General features: G+C 41.6%; 2 protein-coding genes across 7 annotated transcripts in view; both read right to left on the bottom strand.

The window, feature by feature from the left end:
• Positions 1–6,913: 6,913 nt before the first annotated feature.
• On the bottom strand, positions 6,914–8,485 carry LOC113594471 (prefoldin subunit 1-like). The gene has a single exon (XM_053212950.1). The coding sequence runs from the start codon at positions 8,317–8,319 to the stop codon at positions 7,954–7,956; it is 366 nt and encodes a 121-aa protein (XP_053068925.1). The 5' UTR covers positions 8,320–8,485; the 3' UTR covers positions 6,914–7,953.
• Positions 8,486–8,619: 134 nt separating this feature from the next.
• Positions 8,620–23,553, bottom strand: part of CRCP (CGRP receptor component) — a 46,132-nt gene continuing 31,198 nt past the window's right edge. For 5 of the 6 annotated variants that reach the window (XM_027041841.2, XM_027041836.2, XM_053212947.1 and 2 more), the window contains 2 exons: positions 15,537–15,594; positions 8,620–10,277 (listed from right to left, as the gene is read on the bottom strand). In XM_027041841.2, the coding sequence (XP_026897642.1) occupies positions 10,131–10,277; positions 15,537–15,594 (205 nt within the window). In that variant the 3' untranslated portion in view covers positions 8,620–10,130. The other variant, XM_053212945.1, reaches the window with a different exon arrangement.

The following is a 23,553-nucleotide window of genomic DNA, read 5'->3' as shown; positions in this document are numbered from 1 at the left end:
TCTTCATATGATGTTGAATTACTACCCAGAGTCCTCTCATTTCAACCTAAAGTTCTTTCCTGAGAATGTCTTGTAGGTCAGATCTAGTGGTAATAAACTCCTTCAGCTTTTGTCTATCTAGGAAAGTCTTAATTTCTCCCTCATTAAAAATATTTTTTTAATGTTTATTTATTTTGAGAGAACATGAGAGGGGGAGGAGCAGAGAGAGGGGGAGAGAATCCCCAGCAGGCTCTGCACCATCAGTACAGAGCATGATGCGGGGCTTGAACCCCTGAAACATGAACTCATGACCTTTGTTGAAACCAAGAGTTGGTCACTCAACTGACTGAGCCACCCAGGCACCTCCCAAAATATTTTTAAATTGTGATAAAAATATAAAATTTGCTATCTTCACCACTTTAAGTGTACAGCTCATTAGTGTTAATATATTCACATTATTGTGCAACCTATTTCCAGAACTCTTTTCATCTTGCAAAACTGAAACTGTAAGCCCATTATACAACAGTAACCCATCATTTCCTCCCCTCAGTCCGTGACAACTACCGTTCTACTTTTGTGTTTATGAGTTTGGCTCTATTCTAGGTATCTCATATAAGTAGAACCATGCAGTATTTTTTTTGTGACTGGTCTATTTCACTTAGCATAATAGCCTCAAGATTCATCCATGTTGTACCATGTGTTAGATTTTTCTTCCTTTTTAAAGCTGACTAGTATTTCATTGAGTGTGTATACCACATTTTGTTTACCCATTAATCTGCCAATGGACACTTGGTTTGCTTCCTTGATTAGGGAATTGTGAATAATGCTGCTATGAACATGGGTGTACAAATATGTCTTTGAGAGCTTGCTTTCCATTTTTTGAGTATATACCCAGAGGTGGAAAATTACTGGATCATATGGTAATACTGTTTAATTTTCTGAGGATGTGTCTTGCTGTTTTTGGACTGCTAAGCCATTTTACATTCCCATCAACAGTGCACGAGGGTTCCAATTTCTCCACACTTGTTATTTTCTGTTTGGTTTGATAGAAGCCATCCTAATGGGTGTGAGGTGGGTCTCTCTTGTTTTGATGGACAATTTTGCCAGGTATAGAATTCACATTGGGGTTTTTTTCTCTCAACACTTTAAAGACATTGTCCCATTCCCTTCTGGCCTCGAAGGTTTCTGCTAAGAAAGTGGCTGATAATATTGTTGAGGGTCTCTGTAGGTGACAAGCCACCTTTCTCTTGCTGGTTTCCATTCCGTTTTCTGTCTTCCTATGGTTTGATTTTAATGTGTCTTGCTGTGGGTCTTTTGAGGTTTCTCCTACTTGGGAATTAAAATTTTTGCTCTTTAGATTGCCTTTCTTCAAATTTGGGTAATTTTTGGCTGTTATTTCTTCATATAATCTCTTTCTCTTTGTCTCTTCTTGTCGTGCTCTTATATGTTGATTTTTGTCCTTTTGAAGACATTCCCTAAGTCCCTCAAGGTGTTTGTTTCTTCATTCTTTTCCTTTTTGCTCCTCAGACAAGGTAATTTCAACTGTGCTGCTTTCAAGTTGGCTGATTCTTCTGTCTGCTCAAATCTGTTGTTGACCCTTACAATGAAATTTCCTATTGTTTTTCAGCTCCAAAATTTGTTTGGATCCTTTTTATAATTTCTCTTTGTTACTGTTCTCATTTTATTGATTTACTGTTTTCCTAACTTCCTTTAGTTTTTTTGTTCATTTTAACCGCTTGAGCATATTTCAGTTACTTTAAAGCCTTTATCTAATAATTCTGATGCCTGCATTTCTTCAGGGAAGATGCCTGCCACTTCATTTTCTTCTTCTGAATAGGCGCAGGTTATCCTGCTTCTTGTGTTTACTTTCTTTGGTAGAAAATTGGGCAGGTGAAAAACAGCCACTTCTCCCAGTCTTTGCAGACTGGGTCTGTGTCAGTGTATTCTTTTACTAATTAGCAGGATATGTTCTGAGCTTCAGGATCAAAGGAGAAAACTAAGTCTTCAGGTGTTTTAGCCTGCATCTCACCTGGATTTGTGTACCTGTTTACAGTTCCTCCCTATACATGCTGCTTTTATGTCTTCATTTCCCAGTTTCACTCCAATTTCTCCTTGGGGCCTCGATTATCTATCGTGTGTCTCCACCCTCAATGTCTTGCCCCAGATGTCTGTGAATCATAGTCTTTCTATAGATGTTATGAGCAGCTCCTGCCACTTTCTGCCACGTTTCCTTTGCAGAACTCCAATTATGGGGAAAAGAAACTAGTCCTTTAGGCAGCCCCCAGACAAGTTAGAACATTGAAAGTAAGATTTGTTCTGTTCCCTTCAGTTTAAGGTGGGGGGGGGGGTGTTGGAAAATGGGCTGCTGCCACCGCCAGACTGAGATTGCCCAGAGGTGGAGGGACAAGGGTAAGCAAAACTTTCATGAATTTTCTTACCATTTCGAATGTAGCTTTTTCTTGACCTGACATTCACTTGGTTACTGTAGATGTGACTGTTTTCCTGAGCTCCCATAAGCTCATCTTAGCTGGCTTTTGGTTGTTTTCATGGTCTCTGTGGGAGAACGAGAGCTTCCTAGCCCTCCATTTTGTTGATGTCACTACAGAATTTTTATTCTCAGTGCTATAGAAAGACTTCCAATTTTTGAGCTGATGATATGATGTAAAGAAAAAGTACTTTAGGATATTAAGCACAGGCAGGGTACACAATAGATCAGAGAGGAAACAGACAGGTTAGTATCTTGTAGGCAATATGCAGCTTGAGGCTTGACTATGTGGCCAAAATATACAGCACTGATCCTGGCACATACTGTGTGCTCAACAAAACTTTGTTGAACTAGATACCCAAAATTATAGTAGTTGTGACGAAGCACAGAATCCTTAAGGCAACCTCCTTGCATGCGGTAGATAAGGCAGTCAAAAGTAAACACACTCCATGAAATTTCTGTATCATGCTAGTAGGTAGAATCTCAACCAGGATTGGGCATGGCAGCCCTTGTAGCATTTATAGAAAAATCCCAGATGTCTTGCAGAAAAATAAGCCACACTGAAGACCTCATGACTCCAGAACCATCTAAACAAGGGATCAGCAAATAACAGCCTGTTGCCTGGTTTTGCAGTTTTACTGGAACACAGTCACAGTCCTCTATTTATAAATTATCCATAGCTGCTTTCATGTTGTAATATCAGAATTAAATAGCTGTGACAGTAATCCTATGACCTACAAAGCCTAAAATATTATCTGCTCCTTTACAAAACAGTTTGCAGACCCCTCTTCTAAACAATACAGTGAAGTCTAAAGGGGCTAGAGGCTGCTGTAAACTATCATGTTTAATAAGGGCCCAAGATGACAAATAACTAAGTAGTCCATAGGACCTGACTGATGAAACTTAGTAATCACTTTCTTTTCAGGGACAGAATACTTGGAGGGAAATAGGTTTCAACAAATGGTACTAGGACAAATGGATATTCACATGCAAAAAGGTGAAGTTGGACCCCTTCTTCACACCATATATAAAAATTAACTCAAAATGGATGAAGACCTAAATGTATAAAATTTTTCGAAGTTACAGAGTAAATACGATCTTGATTTAGGCAATGGATTCTTAGATACGATATACCCAAGTCAGAGGGAACCAAAGAAAAAAGATACATCGGGCTTCATCAAAATTAAAACCTAATGTGCTTCAAAGGACACCATCAAGAAAGTGAAAATAACACCAAAAAAATGACAGAAAATAATTATATATTATATATCTGAAAGGGTTTAGTATCCAAAATATATAAAGAAATTTTGCAACTCAACAATAAAGACAACTCAATTAAAAAAGGGTTAAGTTCTCTGAAGGACTGACACTACATGACTTCAGGACTTAATACAAAGCAACAATCAATAATCAGGACAGAGTGATATTGGTGAAAGAGTACACAAATAAATCAATGGAACAGAACAGAATAGAGGCCAGAAATAACCATACAAAGAGAGTCAACTGATCTTTGACAAAGGATCGAAAGCAATTGGATGGAGAAAAGGACAGTCTTTTCAACAAATGGTGTTGGAGCAACTGGATATTCACATGCCAAAAAAATAAAAGTTGACACAGACCTCACATCTTTTGCAAACATTCACTCAAAACGAATCAGACCTAAATGTGAAATACAAAGCTATAAACCTCCAAAACATAACATAGGAGAAAATCTAGGTGACTTCATGATGACAACCTAGGCTTCATAACTTTTTAGTTACAGCATCAAAACCATGATCCATGAAAGACAAGGACAGGTTGGACTTCATTAAAATTAAAAACTTTTGTTCTGTAAAAGGCTGTTAAGAGAATAAAAAGACAAGTCATGGACTGGGAGAAAATATTTGCAAAATATTTATCTGATAAAGGTCTAGTATACAAAATATATTTTATTTTATTTTTTTAATTTTTTTCAATGTTTATTTATTTTGAAGGAGAGAGAGAGACAGAGTGTGAGTGAGGGGCAGAGGGAGAGACACAGAATCTGAAGCAGGCCCCAGGCTCCAAGCTGTCAGCACAGAGCCCAACATGGGGCTCGAACTCACAAACTGCAAGATCATGACCTGAGCTGAAGTCGGATGCTCAACCAACTGAGCCACCCAGGCACCCCTACAAAATATATTTTAAAAACCACTTAAATTTCAACAAAAAGAGAACAACCTAATTTAAAAATGGGCAAGAGATCATCTGGGTTGGCTCAGTCGGTTAAGCTTCTGACTTTGACTCACATCATCATCTCACAGCTCATGGGTTCGAGCTCCACATCAGGCTCTGTGCTGACAGCTCAGAGCCTGAAGCCTGCTTCAGATTGTCTCCCTCTCTCTTTCTGCCTCTACCCTACTTGTGCCCTCTCTCAAAAATAAATAAACATTGAAAAAAAAAAGTGGGCAAGAGATCTGGACATCTCCTCAAAAAAGATATACAGATGACAAATAAACTTATAAAAATATGAATGTTATATGCCTTTCGGGAACTGCAGTTTAAAACAATGTGATACCACTACAGATTAGAATGGCCAAAATTTAAAACACAGATACCACCAAATTCTGGTGAGGACATGAACAAAAAGAACTCTCATTCACTGCTGCAAAATGGTACAGTCACTTTATAAGACAGTAAGGCAGTTTCTCACAAAACTAAACATACTCTTACCCTATGATCCAACTATTATGTTCCTTGGTATTTACAAAAATGAGCTGAAAACTTCTGCCACACAAATGTGGACACAAATGTTTATAGCAGCTTTTTCGGATAATTACCAAAACCCAGAAGAAATTAAGATGATTTTTAAGTTTATTTATTGAGAGAAAGCAAGTGTGGGTGGGGGAGGGATAGAGGGAGACAGACAGAATCCCAAGCAGGCTCTGCGCTGTCAGCACAGAGCCCAACACAGGGCTCCATCCCATGAACCGCGAGGCCACAACCTATGCCGAAATCAACAGACAGACACTTACCGCCTGAGGCACCCAGGCACCCCAAGTTGACCTTCAGTAGGTGAAACAGTAAACAAACTGGTACATCTAGACAATGGAATAGTATTCAATAATAAAAAGAAATGAGCTATCATGCTATGAAATGACATGGAGTAACCCTAAACACCTACTGCTAAGTGAAAAATCCAATCTGTAAAGGCCACATCCTCTATGGTTCCAACTATATGACATTCTGAAAAAGGCAAAACTATGGGGACGGTAAAAATACCAGTGATTGTAAGGGATTTGGGGAAAGGGAGGAAATGAACAGTGGAGCACAAGGTGTTTTCAGAAAATATTCTGATAATAGCATAATAGATTTTTGTACTTGTCAAAACCCAGTCTATGCGTGCACTCCTGCACTCTCTACTGTACAACACAAAGAATGAACCCTAATGTAAACTAGGTACTTTATGTAGTAAAAGTAGATCAACATTGGCTCATCAATTTAATGAACATACCATACTAATGCAGATGTTAATAATAGGGGAAGCTGTTGGGGGGGGGGGGCAAGGAGGGCAAGGGGCTATATGGGAATTCTTTGTACTTTCTGCTCAATTTCACTGTGAATCTAAAACTCCTTGAAAAAATAATGTTTTTTCTTAAGTGCAAAGGCTTTCAATAGGCATTTCTTCAAAGAATATATAAATATCCATAAGTAAGGACATGAAAAGATAGATACTCAACTTTAATAGCCATTAGGGAATTACAGATCGAAACCACACTGAGACAGCACTTCACAACCACTAGGATGGTTATAATCAATACGAGGGACAAAAACAAGAGAGAGATTGGATTCCATCATGCACCACTAGTAGAAACATGGTATGGTGCAGGTGCTATGGAAAACAGTGTGGCAATTCATCAAACAGTTAAACGGAGTTATCATATGACCTAACAATTCCACTTTTAGGTATATGCAAGAGAGAGGGGAACGTAGGTCAACAAAAATTTGTTCACAACAGCATATTCATAACAGCCAGAGTAGAAACAACCCAAATATCCACCAACTGATGAATGGATAAAAAATGGTGTATCCATTCAACAAACCATTATTCCACCATAAAAAGGAATGGCACAACATAGCTGAACCTTGAAAATATGCTAAATGAAAGAAGTCAGCTTTAATTTATATGGAATGACCAGAATAGGCAAATATATAGTAGAAAGATTAGTGGTTGTCAGGGGGCTATGGGGAAATGTGAATGAAAAGTGACTGCTAGTGGGTATGGGGCTTCTTTTGGAAAAGATTCTGGAATTAGGCAGGAGTGATAGTTGTACAACCTTGTGATATACTCAAAACCCCTGAATTTAAAAAAATATACAAAAGGATATCTAGGCAGTTTTACTTCCTTTTATCCCCTTTATTCATTGTATAATTAAATAAGGTTGATAATTTTTTTCAGAGTATGTGATGTGCTTTACAATTTACTGATCCATTTACACAAATGGGTGTTAAATTTAGTTTCAGGGGAGAAAATACTTTAGCAAGGAATATCTGGAGCATTAATTTACTCACCTCTCACTAGGCTATAACCTTTTGAGAAATGGTATAGTCACACAATGATTACTTAGGGAAATGGTACCCATTACTTTAGGAATAAATGGGAAGTCCTCACAGGGGACAGTGCATCATACTGCAACATTTAAGCAAAAGGGGGCAAGAGAAGTATTTGGGTAAACCTGTAACTGGGAGTCGATTTTTCAAAAACTCAGAAGTATCTTGACAGATAACTAAAACATCTTCCTGGGTCAAAAACTAGGGTTTTCCCCTCAAAAACAAACAAAACAAAACTAAGAGCCTAGGAAAGTCTGGAATAACAAAGGAAGACAGATTGAACTAAAAATCATGTGCCTGTTCCAGTTGCCCTCAGAGCTGCCTCTCCTTGGGTAACTGGACTGGGTGTCAGCCTCTGTTTGGGACATAATTCAACTGTCAAGTACATATTCAGAAATTTTCAGAGGCCAATAAACAATAAACAAATGGACATACTTTTTTTTTAAGAATAAAACTGTCACATGGTCAAAAACTAAAACCACACAGAAAGATGTAAAATGGAAAGTAAAATTCCCAGACTCCCCAGCTCTCCTTCCTAGATGTGATCCTGGTTAAGTTTTGTACGTAAATTATCTTTTTTTTTTTTTTGTGGGGGTGGGGGGCAGGGGGCGGACAGATGCCTTTTATTGGTCTAACCAGCATAACTAACAGGTTTGGGCAGAGCTCCCCTATCTGTCCTGGCTCCCATCTTGCCTCTCCTGGGAGTTCGTGACTCACCCACAGGGGAGAAGAGTATCCTGGGCAAGGGTGGCAGGCAAAGCCAGGATCGGAAAGGGGATCAGGGTGAAGTAGAAAGCATAGGGCCACCAGATCATTCAAATAAGAAGTCCATCAGGGCAGAAGAGAGGATGTTTCCCCACACGAGCCCCTCTGCCCTGGCGAGGAATGGAAGGGGGCAGGAAGCTTCCACTAGAGGTTTCCTACTGTGCCCTTCGTGCCATCAGCATCTCCCGGATGTTGTCCTCAGCTTCCTTCACACTCCGCTCCAGGTAGGATTTTTTCTGTCCCAATTCTTTAATTTTTTCTTCTGCTATTTTCTGTTTCTCTAGCAGTTGATTGTGAATTACCTCCCTGGACTGAAGAATAAACATTCTTCCTACACCTTCATACATGTTAGTCTCCTCTATCAAAGTCATAATCTCTGTACCTGTAAGATGTGCATGCTTTTTCGTTCTGTCTAGCTGTTCAATCTGTATGTCTGCAAGCCTCACCTGCTGCGTGTCAATAACTTTGGCTTGAAGCTCTGTGAAGGCCTTCTTCAATTCCAGATCCACAGGAGCCACCATCTTGGTCCACTCCGTAAATTATCTTAATTCTTAAATGTTGTTAATGTGACAGGAATATTATACAGAATACGTTTCCTATAAAGGTTAAGCCTTCCAGAGCCTGCCTGGCTTTATCAAAAACTGAGGTTAAATTCAGGCCCCAAATACAGAAATGTAAAATTTTCCTGCAATCTAAAATAGAATTTAGACCTAAACAGATTTTTTTTAACAAAAAAATCACACATTTTAGCTTTCAAGTCAGACTTCACTTCCTATCCATCGCAAAACAAACTCTTAAGAGATTTATAAAAATACCAAAAATTGGTGGTTACTTGGAAACAATTTATTATTAATTAGGTTAATCCATTAAAAAAAAATACATCAAACACACTCACAGTTAAAATGAAACAGTGGCATAGGTACCCATGTGATGCCTTGACAAGAAAAATCAACAATTCCTGGTAAAATTCCCAATACAGACAAGAGACTTCAATATAAATGCCCTGTGAATTCCAGTTTTGCCTGTAAACACATCTCAGGTGATCCTCAGATGATAAGGTTAAGAAAGACATGAGTGCAACTGGCAGGGGTGGTAGGGAGGTTGAAATAACCTGGAAATTGCAAGGGGGTGGGAAGTCATCCAGTTAACAGCAGCTCTGAAAATATGTAATCTCACAACAAAATAAGTACCAATTTGGAAAATTAGTGTCTGTGGGCATTTTCTTCCCCAAGTCAGGAGCAGAGCGAATGTGGAAAATTAATTTTCAGCAACATTGCTAGGATTAGGGCAACCACACATCTGGAGCTACTGAACTCTCCAAAGCCTCAGTATCAATAAGTTCTTCACATGGTAATTATCCTAATATTTTAAATTAAAAAACTGATACACCCTTGCAACAGCTAACAAATTCAAATTCTTAGGAACCAACCTCCAGTTTCTCCGTATTTTATCCATGAAGAACTATATAACTGACCCCTTTCAAAAGATGCAGACAATTTGCCCATCATGCAAATGAAGTTCACCCAGACTTGACACAAAGGTGTCTACTCAGGGCTCCTGTCTCAGGGCAGGAAACCGAAGGTCATTAGAAAGGCGGCCAATGCTGTTCTTCTGCTGAGCTGTCATTCAGTCTGGAGTGCTGCTTTTCAACTGGAATGGGCCGGCCGGTACCCTAACATTTAAGACTGAATAGTGTGAGCTGGTAAACACCACCCCTGCCAGCAAAGGAAACAAGCCTTCAGACCCGATCAAGGGTTGGCCAGGCTGTTCTCTTATCTCCAATGTTCTCGAGGAAAAGATTCCTCTGAGGTAAGCCAAATTCAGTGGCTCATTTTAACCTAAAGCAACTATCTGCTGCTCTGGGAGTTTCTAGTCATCTAACGGGATTCTCTTAACTCTGCTCTCATCCCAACAGTGCTCAGAGCCCCTGCTTGGGAAGCTCCTAGGGAAGCAGATGAAACTAATTAGGACACAGCCCATCAAAGGCAACACAAGTACTTTACCAGCTGTGTATGGGGGCCTTCCCACAACTGTGGCAAAGGCCACAGAAGAAATATTTTGACCACAGAGGGTTCCACAGTCATTGTCCTCTTTGGCTCTGTCCTCCTCTCTTTAGCTCTCTGCCCTGACAACCTCAGCCTGTCTTCACCATGTTTCATTTCCCAGAGGCACAAGTACTTCTTTTTAGCTTATTTTTGTGATTTATCCAACTAACCATGAAATCAGGCCTGCTGGGATAGAGGGTACAACCAAATGAACAATCCTCTGAATGTCTGGGAAATGGCTACTGGGCCTTTCAGCTTCATGAGGTGGTTGGGCCAGCTGTGCTCCTCTATGCTGGGTCCTCTTCATCCATTGTCACGTCATCCGTATTTTTCTTCTGTTCAGCCTCTGGCCCTGCAGGCAGAATGCTTGTGACGGTGTGGAGGAGGGCTTCGATCTGCTCCTCCGTGAGCCGTTCTTCACTCTCTTCTACTATCTGCAGAAGAAAAGAAAACCTCCAGGGGTTATTTATGGAGGAGCTGCACAGGCGGGGTCCACTCCTGCCTTCCTCCACCCATGCTGTTCCCAGTCTGCTGGCCTCTGGCACACACAGCTCTAGGCCTGGCTCCTGAGCCCCCCTCAGGTCTCCAGGTCCTCTCCATCCTGGCTCCAACAGAGGGGAGAAGCCAGATCCAATTCCCATGTGATGGCTCAAAATGGGTCAATGTAAAAAGTAAGTTGCAGGTTAGCATTTTTCTTCAAAGAAACAGAAAACCCTAACAGTTCTCTACCCATCCACATGCACACATGAATATGTTGTATGTGCAAAGAAAACACACCCCTGGGGAGTAAAATGACACTTTATATACTTTTGTATTTCACAATAAGCACAGCTGTGACTTATGAATTGTATCAACAACTCATTTGATGATTGCCCACTGTGTGCCAAATGGTTTATCTATTTTTTCTCATCCCCACTCCCACCACCACTAACAGCTCTTTAGGGAGCTCATGTGCCTGGCGCTGCACATAGCACTTCATATCTGTTATTTCTTTCAGCCTTCACAACAATATGGCAAAGGGCAGAACGAGAGCCCCATGCTGGGCCTCCCCAACACGAACACCTACAATCAATCAAGCACACACCACGTGGTCCTGGTCATCTCCTGGAATGTGGAACAACAGTCTGATGAGTGACGGCTGGGAAACAATCCCCCGCTGCTCCACTAAAGGTCCACTTAAAGCCCAGTTTGACGTGTCCCGGAAATCTACACACAGATGGTCCACAATTCTGAGCCAGTTTTATTAGCCTCCCCTCTAGTTCTCAATATATTAATGAATGATATTAATGAATACAAACATAGTCAACAGTGTTTTTAACAGCAATACATAGGCAGTCTTAACCATGTTCACATAGTGGCACTGTCAATCACAAACAGCTAAAGGTGTCCAGGGTTCTGTTCTGTGGCATTTCCCCACAGCAATCTCTGAAATTTGGCAACTAAGACCAAGAGGAATTCAAGAAAGAAATCCTAGCAGATTTAAGTAAAGCAAGATGACCGGCAGGGCTTACAATCCTGAAAAGGATTTCAGTCTGACTGCCGGACTTTATTGACAACAGCACAGAAGCTAATAAAGCCAGGCGATGTGTCCAAGATCATACTACAAACTCATGGAAAAACATCGTTGTTTCTATAATGCTTCTATAACTAGAGAATAGTCCTGGGTGTTCTAGGGTGGAGAAGATCCTGAGTGAACCAATGGGGCTACTTCCCATCATGCTGTGAAATAAAATGACCATTTCCTAAAGATTAAACGCTCTGTAAAATGTAACCTCTACTGAACAAGAAACAATCCCCAGAATCCCATTTTTTAAACCAGACATGCAAAATTAGGATATGAAAGGAAATAATCTAACATAGACTGTCTCCAAAATATGAAGGAGGAAGAAATGGGATATATCGGATTTGATTATTCAATTCTAAGAAAAGATGATCTCCAGCTGAGAGAAGAATGTCTCCAAATTTATAAATTAGTGTAGGTGGTTAATTATGAACTGCTTCCTGCCTCAGGGGAATGGGAAAGAGGATTTAGACTAGTCTCAGAACAGGGACAGCCTCGCACCAGTATTTGTACAGGGCCTTTCCCAGAATCACTGCCACCAGAGCTTCTCAAACATGCGATCCATAAAGTCAGGACAATTTACAGATGAGTAAGTAGAGGCTTAGCATTATAAACAAAACCTGATCTGGGTCTCACAGTAAATAGTGCAAGGTCTTTTGACTTTGAATTCCACCTCTTTCTGGAACACCATGCCCTCCAGTAGGAGGTTTCTATTATTTCCTCTCTCAGAGATGCAAACTAGAATACACTGGTTTGAGTTTAGTTTTAGTTATATGACCTCTGAGAGGCCTTCATCTTTAGAAAACCAAAGAGAGAAGACTTGAACAAGGCACCTTCTTACGTCCCTGTCTCTGGATTTGGCAGATACAACAATGATCGGGTGTCTACTAGGCGTATTCATGACAACAGGGCTAATGAGCTTTCAAATTTTGCCAAGTTTGCCAAGAGTAGAAGCTTTCATCAGCACACAAACCCTCAGGGTCAGGAACTTTCCTTTTCAAACCAAGATTCCTAGTCACAGGAAGAAAACCTAAACTTCATTAAGCAAAATGAAATACATATACACAAAAAAGAAACTGGCAGACATCAAAAATTTACTAAGCCTTCTTGGATCACTAAGGTAAAATGCTATTAACTGTATTATTCCTCACCTTTTCTTCCCAACACAGAAGAAACTGAGCCCAAATAAAGAAATACAAAGCACGATCTCAATATTCTCAAACACTCAAGGTTTCAAATTGTTCGGAATATAAAGGCAAAAGAAATGTCAAAAACCAAAGTATTTGCAGATGGGTCAGCAATAAATTTTTATCACAGACAAAGACCATATCAATTCCCTAGGGGCTGTCAAACTGGGCTGCTATACTCCAAAAATGGTTGTTTCTCATTCTAAGCTGCCAAGTCTAACTTCCTACTTTCCCCAAAACAACTAAAATCTAGTAACTACAGATACTTCTAGCTCTTTGACCCAGAAAAGTTCACTTAACCTCTGTAAATTTCAATTATTCTCTAATGTGAAATGAAAGTAACACCAACAGTAAGGACTAAAAGAGAACATATATTACAGTGTTTCATAAGCCATAAAATTTTATATATTCCAAAACATTTTATAATCCCTACCTTGTAACAGACTTATATGATAGTGTTGTTCAGGATAGTGGCCTATGAGGTCACGGGGTTCGCTGTCCCGTCTTCAGTCTAGAGAGCTCACAAACTGCCCTGAATAAATGTACACACCAGGGCATGGCAGAAATCACAGAAGCTGGTGGCTTCCTCATTTCCTCCCAGACAGCAGGTCTGTGGATCTGAGGATCACAACAAACCATGGCTGAGGTATAACTAAAAGAAGCCTCAGGCCTCCAAAACTGAATACTAACAAATGGTGGATGCTGACATTACTTCTGGATGCAGGGAGAATAAATGGCTGTAAAGTTAATGCAGAGAAATTCTCAAGTCCTTTGCACTTTCCACTCGGTGTGAAGACCTCATTTCTTATCCTCCTCTTGTGAGAAGAGATACTGCTACAAGCTGTGGTAAATGTTTTTGTACCCTTTGTGGCCAAATTCCAGGCTGGGGAAAATCTGGTTACAAAATGGTCCAACCGCTGGAAATATACATAGTTTTTATCAAGACCTACTACCTATCTGTGAAAAGAAGAGAATAAACATTTGAGTGGACGCCACACACATCTTTCTTCTCACCCTGTAAAAAGCATATGGCTTGGAGGAAAAAGTAAGCCTTCTGAATCAGACCCAATTAGCCACTCGTTAGCCAAGACTATGGTGAGGGTGTTAAAGGTGACCTACACAAAGCCCCAGCATATAGCAGGCACTCTCAATAACAGCTAATCGTCCCAAGTAATGATAGAGCTTTCTACTGGCTCTGAGATGAGGTCACGCTAACCCTCCTCATCTTTTCTGTCCATCTGTCATTAAGCCATGAATAACATATGTTGCTGATTAAAGTTGGAGGAGACACGACATGTGATCTTTAACCCAGAGGGACACGGATTAGTTTCTTGCTGATTTGTTTGTTCTTTTCTAAGCTGAATCTCCAACATAGTCGAAAGCACCAGAATAAGGGTACAAAAAAAAAAAAAAGAAAAGATCTCTTTTTAGCCTAAAGGCCAGTTCCCCCAGAAAGTCACCCTTTATGGAAGGAATTTTTCTAATTTAATTTTGGGTGCATTTTCAAGGACAGAAACAACACTGGGAAGTCAATAAAAGTTTTAGTCCAAAATTAAATAACCCATGACCCTTTAAAAATAAGGTTCTTTTAAAGCAATCTAAACATCATAGGTATTTCTGGCTACTTTCTTCCACACTTTTCTGAAGCAAATTTGACAAAGTTAAGTACTTCTAAAACTGACTCTGCAAACTCCTTTGTTCCTATTTGTTAATTCTCCAATCAGTTTTTTTTGTTTTTTTTTTTTACTGGCAGTTAAATGGCCTAATAGTTGTAGCTTAACGATCCTCTCTGCCCTCTACAGGAGAGGGAAACTGCCCCCGCACACCAATTAATACAGCAACCACACGGTTTGTCTCACTGGGCCTCATTTTCACATTCTCCTTATACCACGTGTGGCTTCTACTCTTGCTGCCTTGCATAATTCTAGACCTTGATACTGTGACTGCTGTGCAGACAGTGCAAGTGATGAGGCTCCAATGAATGATCTTATGCAGGGAAACAAGATGATCAAGTGTGTGGTTTTAACAGTGATGTAGAGGGGCCCCTGGGTGGCTCAGTCGGTTAAGCGGCCGACTTCAGCTCAGGTCATGATCTCGCGGTCCGTGAGTTCGAGCCCTGCGTCGGGCTCTGTGCTGACAGCTCAGAGCCTGGAGCCTGCTTCAGATTCTGTGTCTCCCTCTCTCTGACCCTCCCCTGTTCATGCTCTGTCTCTCCCTGTCTCAAAAAATAAAATAATAATAAAAAAAAAAAACGTTAAAAAAAAAAACAGTGATGTAGAAGGTGGGTTGGAGGGGGCAGGCTGAGGCAGGGAAGATGAGAGAACAACTCCAAGAGCCGCACTGAGAAATGACAGAAATTAACACAGTGCCGGAGGGAGAGAAGAGAGAACAAGACAGGAGCAATGGAACCTGGGGACAAAGTGCATATGGAATCAAAGGGAGAGAATGTCTTCTAGGCTTCTGGCTTGGGAGACTGGGCCAGGAGGCTGAGAGAGAAAGAGAGCATGTGGGGAAGGTACACATGTGCTCCGTGAACCAAGAACAGAAACAGGAAGAGTGGGATCGAAGGGTGGGAGTCGGGGAAGAGAAATTCTGCCAGAGTCATGGTGAGTCTATTGTTTTTATGCAACATCTGGTTGGCAATAACTCCTACAGGAAAGCAGTGGTCAGAATGGGGTAGGACATCAAGGGAGACAAAGAGCTGCCAAGTCACAGGCCCAAACCCGAAGGAAAGAATTAAATTTCGTCCAGTCTTCTAACTTTCACTAAGTCCATACTAAGTAGGATCCAACTGGTGAGGTCTCCTTTCACGTATAAAATAGGGTATTTGGGCAGTCTTTTCAAGAAATGGCAGTTCCAGTCTTGTCCGTTCTCAGCCTTTATCACCCTTCCTCCCTCTCAGACCCAGAAACCAATCCTCTCACGTTCAAGCCTCCTTCACTCACCAGCTGGATCTCAACAGCAGTCATAGGCCTGTGGTTCAGCAGCTGAAGCTTTTCAGCTCTGTCAAAAGAAAAGTACAAAGCATTTAAAACTCTTATTCCCCTCAAAATCTTGAGTCTTGACCAAGCTGTTTAGAGAACACTGTGTCAGATAACAAATGGGAGAACCACCTGGAACTTGACCCTCCGTTTCTTCAACTGTAAAATGAGAGAATGGGAATAGGAGAGCCTATGTTGGAGACTTTTGGGAGGATACCAATGTGTATTAGAATCCTAAAGATCACAGAGGTGTGGACTGAAAGAAATGTAACAAATGGCAGAGGTGCGGTTTTAATAAATTTTATCTGGAAAATGTGAAGAAAATAATGTTTTCTTAATCCAGATAACAGAAAGTAAAGAAAGATTAATAAAATAACCTTGGTTGGTCGGTATCACTTAGAAATGCCCAAGAATTCCTTTTTGAGATTAATATTAAATGCCAGATTTGACTTGTTACCTTAGAAACAAAAAACAGGGCTAGGAGGGAACAGGGTTTAATGCACAGTAGTATAAGGTACAGTCCTCTGACCACAAGGAGTTTACAATTCAGTTGGGGAAAGAAGACAAATACAAGCCAATTTTAACAAAAACTGTAAGTAACAGTTGATGGTAATAATTATCTCCTGTTACAAGGCAACAGCTGGCTCATTGGTAAAGAGGTGGTTGAAATGTGTGGACTCTCAAAGGTGATAGGACTTAAAAGAAAAAAGAACAGCTTCAATTACCACCCCTCTGTAGGTGACAATTTCTAAATTTCCCTCTCAATCTGACCCAGGAGCTCCAGATTCATCTTTCAATTCAACTCCGTAAATATTTATTGAGCTTAAAGACATTGTGAAATAAACAGATGAATAAGCCACATGCCCACAGCCACAGCTGGGGAAGCAGCACATTACCCCACCTCCCTAAGCCTCGGTCTCACCATCTGTAAAACAGGAATGACAATAGAACTTAATATCTCGCCAGGGGGTTAGGAGGGATGAACATCTTTCCGTTTATAGTGCCAGCAGCTACCACTTATTGCTTACTTCCCATATGGCAAGCACATTGAACCCTCAGACTTAATAGAGGCTGAGATGGTAAATAACTTGCCCAAGGTTACACAGCTAGTGAATGGCAGAGCTGGGACCCTGCCATCAAAGCTCGTGTTCTTAACCATCTGCTTCTAGTATTCAGCATTCAAAATGATGACTGTCACACAGCAATTTCCCCACAAATGGCAGTCATCATTAAGGCACTTGTAGTTAAGTTCTACTCCTCATAATCCCTCAACATTTATTCTAGACTCGAAGATGACTTCACATGGGAGAAAACCCTTATCCTGGGCCCTGAAAGGTTTTCTAGGCAAATGGTGAGAAGAAATGGCCAGGCAGGGCAGGAACGGCATAAGTAAATGGCCAGAAGAACAAAAATTATGGAGTTTTAGGAAATGGTGGCTTGAGAGGCTGTGGGACACGAGGCTGAGTCATCCAGGACAAGACGACATGGGCATTCAACTACCAACAGGCTGCATATGACTCTCTGGACACTGGGAAGAACCAAGGAGAGAAGTGACACGCTCGCAGGTGAGAACTGCGAGTTGGGTAGCGGCAGCAAGGCTGGCAATGAGAGGCTGGGCTTGTGAGACGCTCTGGTCACCCCGAGGTATAGTCAACAGGATCTGACAACTGCCTTAGCTGGGTGAGAGCACGGTGAAGGAAAGAGAAGAGTCAGGGTTCGTTGTCATGTTCTTAGCCTGTCTGGCAAAAATATATTACTTGAAATCTGAATTGAGTTTGTGTGGTTTTGGAAGAACAAAGAGGTCTCGGTCCAGCTGTTTGTCTAGTTTTAGTTCTTAGTGTGATCTAGAACTAAAGAAAAAGACCAGAGCTGGACATATTAGCAAGGAGTTAGGCAAAACCATGGGAGTGGGTATCACAGGCAGAGATCAACTAACTACAGAGTAAGTGAAGACCCAGGACAGAGCACCATAAAGCATCTCTGTTCAACGGTCAGGGCAAGAAGGTGGGGAAGGAGGTGGAGGACGAGGGGAGGGAGGAGCACAGACAAAGAAAACCTAGGAGAGTGGTGCTAGGGAAAAGTTCCAGGAAGAGGGTATTAGCAACAATGTCACATGCTGAAGACGGGAAAGTAGGTTGACTGTATACAAGCCACTGGATTTGCCAAAAAAAGAGGGCACTGGTGGCCCGTGCAAGGAGTTTGGTGGAATGACGATCGTGATGACAACTGGATTATGGGGGCTGAGGAGTAACTGTGGAGAAGATAAACTTTTGTTTAATGCGGTGTCATCACTTTATTAAAATCTTCAAAAACGGTCTTTATCTTACGTTTTTAATATAAAAAAATCCACAAGGAAAGCACACCACACTGAGAATTTCCATAATAATAATGGATACAGTCAAACATCACATGTACAGAACACAAAATTTAGATGAACTGAAATTGTAAGCTAAAATAAAACCCAATGTCAGAAAACAAAATACAAAATATTAACAATTCAAACATTCTTTTTTTTTTTTAATGTTTATTTTTGAGAGACAGAGAGAGACAGCATGAGTGGGGGAGGGGCAGAGAGGGAGGGGGGACATAGAACATGAAGCAGGCTCCAGGCTCTGAGCTGTCAGCACAGAGCCCGACGCGGGGCTCTAACTCACAGACCACAAGATCATGACCTGAGCCGAAGTCGGATGCTCTACCGACTGAGCCACCCAGGCGCCCCACAATTCAAACATTCTTTATCCTAATGAGATTTCACCAGAATCAAGTCACTTGGAAGTGAGGCATTTACGATAATGACCCCGTTAATGCAGCTTAGAAATTTTTGGGAGCCCTAAGTGGCAGCATCAGGCAATCTAACAACAAATGGGAACAAAATTTTGATCTGAAAACTCCCCTATATTTGACTTGAAAGCTATTAGGCTTTTGAAAGGCATCCTCTCCACTGCCCCTCAGATTTTAAATGAACTGTTGTTTTCAGTACAGTTTGTATTGATATTCTTTGTTCAAACGAACCTCAGCTCTTCTGGCACCAAAGCAAATTTAGATTTGGTCTGTGTCTGATGAAACAACATATGAGGAGGGTCCAAGAGGCAGATGCAAAAGTAAAAGCAATGGAGTCTATGCTTGGGGCACAGAGGGTTTTTCAGAGGATCCTTGTGAAAGACCAGTTAAAAGATGGCAAGTGACATGTGTGAGAGAGAAGGAAGTTAGCCCGACTGGCTTTCTGTTCCACAACACTGATTCAATGGAGATGGGCAGGAGGGAATGGAAGACTAGGTTTGAGGGTGGGATGTGGAGCAAAGGATGGAAAGGCAAAGTCAGACAATTAACACGTTTCGTTTATAACATGTAGTATAAATCAAAGACTTAAAGGAGACGAAAGACCAATCAGAGTAATTTGGCAACTTCAATTCTCAGGAAGATGAAAGTTCCCTGCAAACCTAATTTGGTATATCATTACTAAAAGCAAAGACCAGCATGATACCGTATAACTCCAGAGGAATGTAAGGAAGATCCTTAGGGCTGCTCTACCCATGTTTTTTTTATGAATGGCTACCTCTTCTACATCAAAATGCTTCACAGAGGTACCGCTACCATTAAGTGCTCTCTGATTGAATCTGAAAAGTGCCCAAAAGTTTGAGCACCAGAAAGACACCCAACATGTGTCTAAAGTGAAACATGAGGTTCATATGATCTGTGCTGTCTTTCCTGGCATAGCAGTGGACTGGTTCCTCACCAGATGCTGGAGCCACCATTTATGCCACCATGAAGAAGTCTGAGCAGCACTGGGAAGGCATCCTGGGGGTGGAGGAGGAATGTTGCCAGCAGCAGCCCCAGCTCTGAATCTGGTACCTGCAAAATATGCTCCTTCCACCGGCACTGTTGAATCAGGCAGACAGATGGGAGCAAGCGGATAATAAGCCACAGGGGCTGTGGAACCTAAAGGGCCAAAAGCCACAGTGTGGTCAGGAAAAGCAGCTGATGTAGTGGGGACTGCAGCAGCTCCTGGATGCACAAAGCTCAAACAACACAGCTCCGAGTAGTCAGATGAAGCATCACTACAGGTGTAGCCCGAGGAGAACGCAAGGTCTGAGGCCACGCTCGATTCCCACGAGGCTGCACAGATTAGCTGGCTGTTAGAGACTGACCTCTGCTGTTCACAACAGCCACGGGTCTGGTTCTGCTCCACATCACAGACCAAAATAACCTCTTGACAGGTGGAAGTAAAAAAGCAGTTACAGCCTGAGAAGGGTAGGTTCTGGGGGGCCCCAGAACATGTTTGCCAGCTAAGGAGACAAGCATAAGGAGAGACCAAAATTATAGGAGTGAAAGGGAAAAACAAAGTTGAAAGTCTCAGCAAAGGGGCTCACGTTCCACTGACACCGCAGCAATGTGGAAAAGAAAAAGCAAATTTGAGGGGATCTGAAGGGAAAGGAGTTCATTTTGGATAATTTTCTCAGTGAAGCAGAAGTGGGGTTAAACCAACCAAGCGAGTTCTCTGCTCCTACATCCAAAGAGCTGAACACTGCAGGAGCAAAACCAGAGAACCACACTCACTACAGGTTCCAGTGTGAAGGGATGGGGGTTACAAACATCCCCCTCACATCATCACCAAGCCAGTTTTTATTGTCTCTACTTTCTCCCCTTCACTTTTCAACTCATGGCACTTTAGCTCCTGTCCCAACTGATCACCAAAACTGTTCTTGCTAAAGGGCCTGATGACCTCCATATTGACAACTCTAGGGGATGCTCCTCCGACCTTGTCTCTGCCATATCTAACATGGTTGATCACTCCCTCCTTAAAATTATCTACCCCTGCAGCTTCCACGACACCATTCTTTTCTGATTCTCATGTCTGACTATTCCTTCTTCATCTCTTTCTAGGTTTTTTCTTCTGTAACATTTCCATGGTGCCATTTTTCACCTGACCGCTTACTGAGTTCCTCATCCAAACCTCATAATCGTGTCCCCTCCTATAGACTTTAGCCAATAAGTCCGTGTTTTCACGTTATGTGATCTGAGCTCCAGATCTCTGTAACCAAATGCCACCTAGACGTCTCCACCTAAAATACCTCAGACACATTTCAAGCTCTGCACATCCCAAAGTGGTCTGTCCTTCCCAACAAACCAGCTCCATTTTCTGTACTTTTCACTTTGGTAAAGAAGCAAACACCCAGTCCAGAAACCTGAGGGTCATCCCTACTATGCCTTATATTGCATTCATCTTTGTATCCCCCCAAAACAGAGACAAAGCTGCCATGAGATCGATGTATGTAGAGGATAATTAAAGAAAGAGCTAAGGCAGGTCTGACTTTCAGAAGAAGTGAAACTGTTGATCACTGGGAAGACCTGGGGCAGGATTTCATGCTTTGAAAGCAGACAAGCTAACTCCAGAAAGTAGGGAAACCTGACAACCCATCCATCTACTCTGAGCTTTGCTGGCCAGAAGTACATTTCCCAAATAATTGCCAAACACCAAGAGTAATCTGTGTACAGAAGAGTTCCTTTTAGGGACCCAAAGTTATTTACAAACCTACCTAAGCTGAGTCTCAATGGCAAGTTCTTCTTCTATTCCTGGCGGACATAGCTGTACATCTCAGGGAGAGGATCTCAGGATGAGACCTGGGGCTGCAAGCCAGGCACTTTGGGGAGCCTCGGTCAGTTAAGCGTCCAACTTTGGCTCAGGTCATGATCTCGTGGTCCATGAGTTCGAGTCCCACGTCGGGCTCTGTGCTGACAGCTCAGAGCCTAGAGCCTGCTTCAGATTCTGTGTCTTCTTCTCTCTGCCCCTCCCCCACTCTCTCTCTCTTTCAAAAATAAACATTAAAGAAAAATTTTTTAATAAAAAAAACTTAAAAAAGAACTAAATGCCTCAAGCAAAAATTAAATTATTAAGGAACCAAATGCTTTGGGTGAGGTAACCATGCTATAGAAAACAACATAGGACTTGGGACACCTCGGTGGTTCAGTCGGTTAAGCGTCCAACTTTGGCTCAAGGCATGATCTCGCAGTTCATGGGTTTGAGCCCTGCATCAGGCTCTGTGCTGACAGCTCAGTGCCCGGAGACTGCTTCGGATTCTGTGTCTCCCTGTCTCTCTTGCCCTCCCCACTCGCACTGTTTCTCTCTCTCAAAAATAAACACTAAAAAATAAAATAAAAAAAAAAGAAAATAACATAGGACTTGGTTTTAAGGTGACTTCAAGTTGAGTCTCACTACTATCATTTTGCTGAATAAAGCTATGAAGTAAAATAAAACATGATTTCTTCTATGTCCCCAAGGACTCTAGTAGTGGAGGTATTTAAATTAATAAAGCTCAGTTTTGGACCATGATAACTTGACAATTCAAGGCTATTCTCTTGAATCTCCTCTCCCTGAGAGAATAGTAGAGAAAAACTCTACTAGTAGAGAATATGCAGATGTAAGGATTAAAAAGCACTTAAGCAGTTTCTGTTACAAATGTGATTCTTGTTTTAAACCACCCTGGCTAGCATAAGATAGTCCAGGTCTCCACGGCATATGGCAAGCCTGAGTCCTAAGTACTGAGGCCAATGAAAGCCAAAGGGCTGCAATGGTTGGTTACTGTCTCCAGGAGTCAAGCCCCAGCTACAGAGAAAGAAGCCTGCCAGCCCCCTCTACTGGTTGTTTGTAGAACAACACTGCCTGCAGCTTTTGCTTCTTGCAGTCATTGATAACCTATGCAAAAACCCTGGCACATGATCTGTCCCAGTAATAAACCATTTAATGAAAGGCAATCACAAATGGAAAAAAGACACTTCTCTGAATATTACAATCTGTTTTAAATTTACATAGATTATGTCCAATCATGAATCAGCTTGCAAGACAATTCCCATTTGTGCGTTTCTTTCTTTTCTTTTTTTTAAAGATTAAACTCTATGCCCAACTCTTGCATTCATAACCCCGAGATCAAAAGGCACATGCTCTACTGAGCCAGCCAGGCACCTCATTTATGGGTATCTCAAATGGTAGCCAGGTACATTTTTGTAGCAGAAAAGATGTAGGGATGGGGAAACAACACACCAGACTAGATAAACAGCTAAGAAGAGATCTTAAAAATCAATAATCAGGACTTGTGTTATAGACAAGATAGAGTGAGACCACTAAAGCCAATCTTTCTGCTGATCATAACAAAAAATGAAAAAGAAAAAGAAAAAAAAACAACAGGACAGACTACAAAAGGAATAACCTAAGGACTCTGAAAAGTATACAGAAGTAGGTGGGCCAGGTAGAGAAACAAAACTTGAAGGGCTAGCTGGTGTGGCGGGTGGATGTGAGTTTCTTCTGCTTTGTTTTCTCTTTTCTCTCACAGCCTTGATCCTCAGAACTATGGCAGTAGCTCCACAAGCAGCTGAAACTCCAAGAGAAATTCCATCTTTCCAGCCATAAGACTGGAAAAAGGGGCCCCTGCAACCTAGTAATCTGAAATTCACAACACAAGGGCAACTCCTCAGGGAGGCCTGGCAGTGAAGGTAGCCAGGAGGAGAGTCCCAATGTTCCAGAGTGCCAACTAATATCTCCCCCTCCTTCCTCTTTATTTCTTCCTGCTTTGCCCCAAAAGTAACACCAGTAACAACTGTACGTGGGCAGCTAAAACTTTGAGAGAAATCCAGTACTGTGGCCAGAGAACCAAAAGAGGGAGCTCAAGTAGGTCAGAGAGTATGGCGGCAATGCCAGAGAAGTGACCTAGAGAAGGGGATTCTCCTAAGTTTGAACATTCATCAGCACAAACCCTAGGTTCAGCCTCAGCTCTTCACTGAGGAGTGAACAAGTTAAACCACCACTCGTCTCATTTGCAAAAAAGATCTAAAGCAGCAGATCCAAGGTTTTAAAAACTAAACTGACACTGAAATCCTCACCCATGAAGGCAAGAGACTTGAGGTGTGAACCTAACTGGGTTGATGGACTGCTAAAAGAAACAACAACAAAAAAGCAACATTACCCAGAGGCTTTTAACAGGACCCA

The sequence above is a fragment of the Acinonyx jubatus genome, chromosome E3 (genome assembly GCF_027475565.1).
Source record: "Acinonyx jubatus isolate Ajub_Pintada_27869175 chromosome E3, VMU_Ajub_asm_v1.0, whole genome shotgun sequence".
NCBI lineage: Eukaryota > Metazoa > Chordata > Mammalia > Carnivora > Felidae > Acinonyx > Acinonyx jubatus.
This window is presented reverse-complemented; position numbering and strand designations above follow the sequence as displayed.

Bases quoted from the DNA above. Each gene is read 5' to 3' on its own strand.
- LOC113594471 (XM_053212950.1), bottom strand. From the start codon at position 8,319: ATGGTGGCTCCTGTGGATCTGGAATTGAAGAAGGCCTTCACAGAGCTT.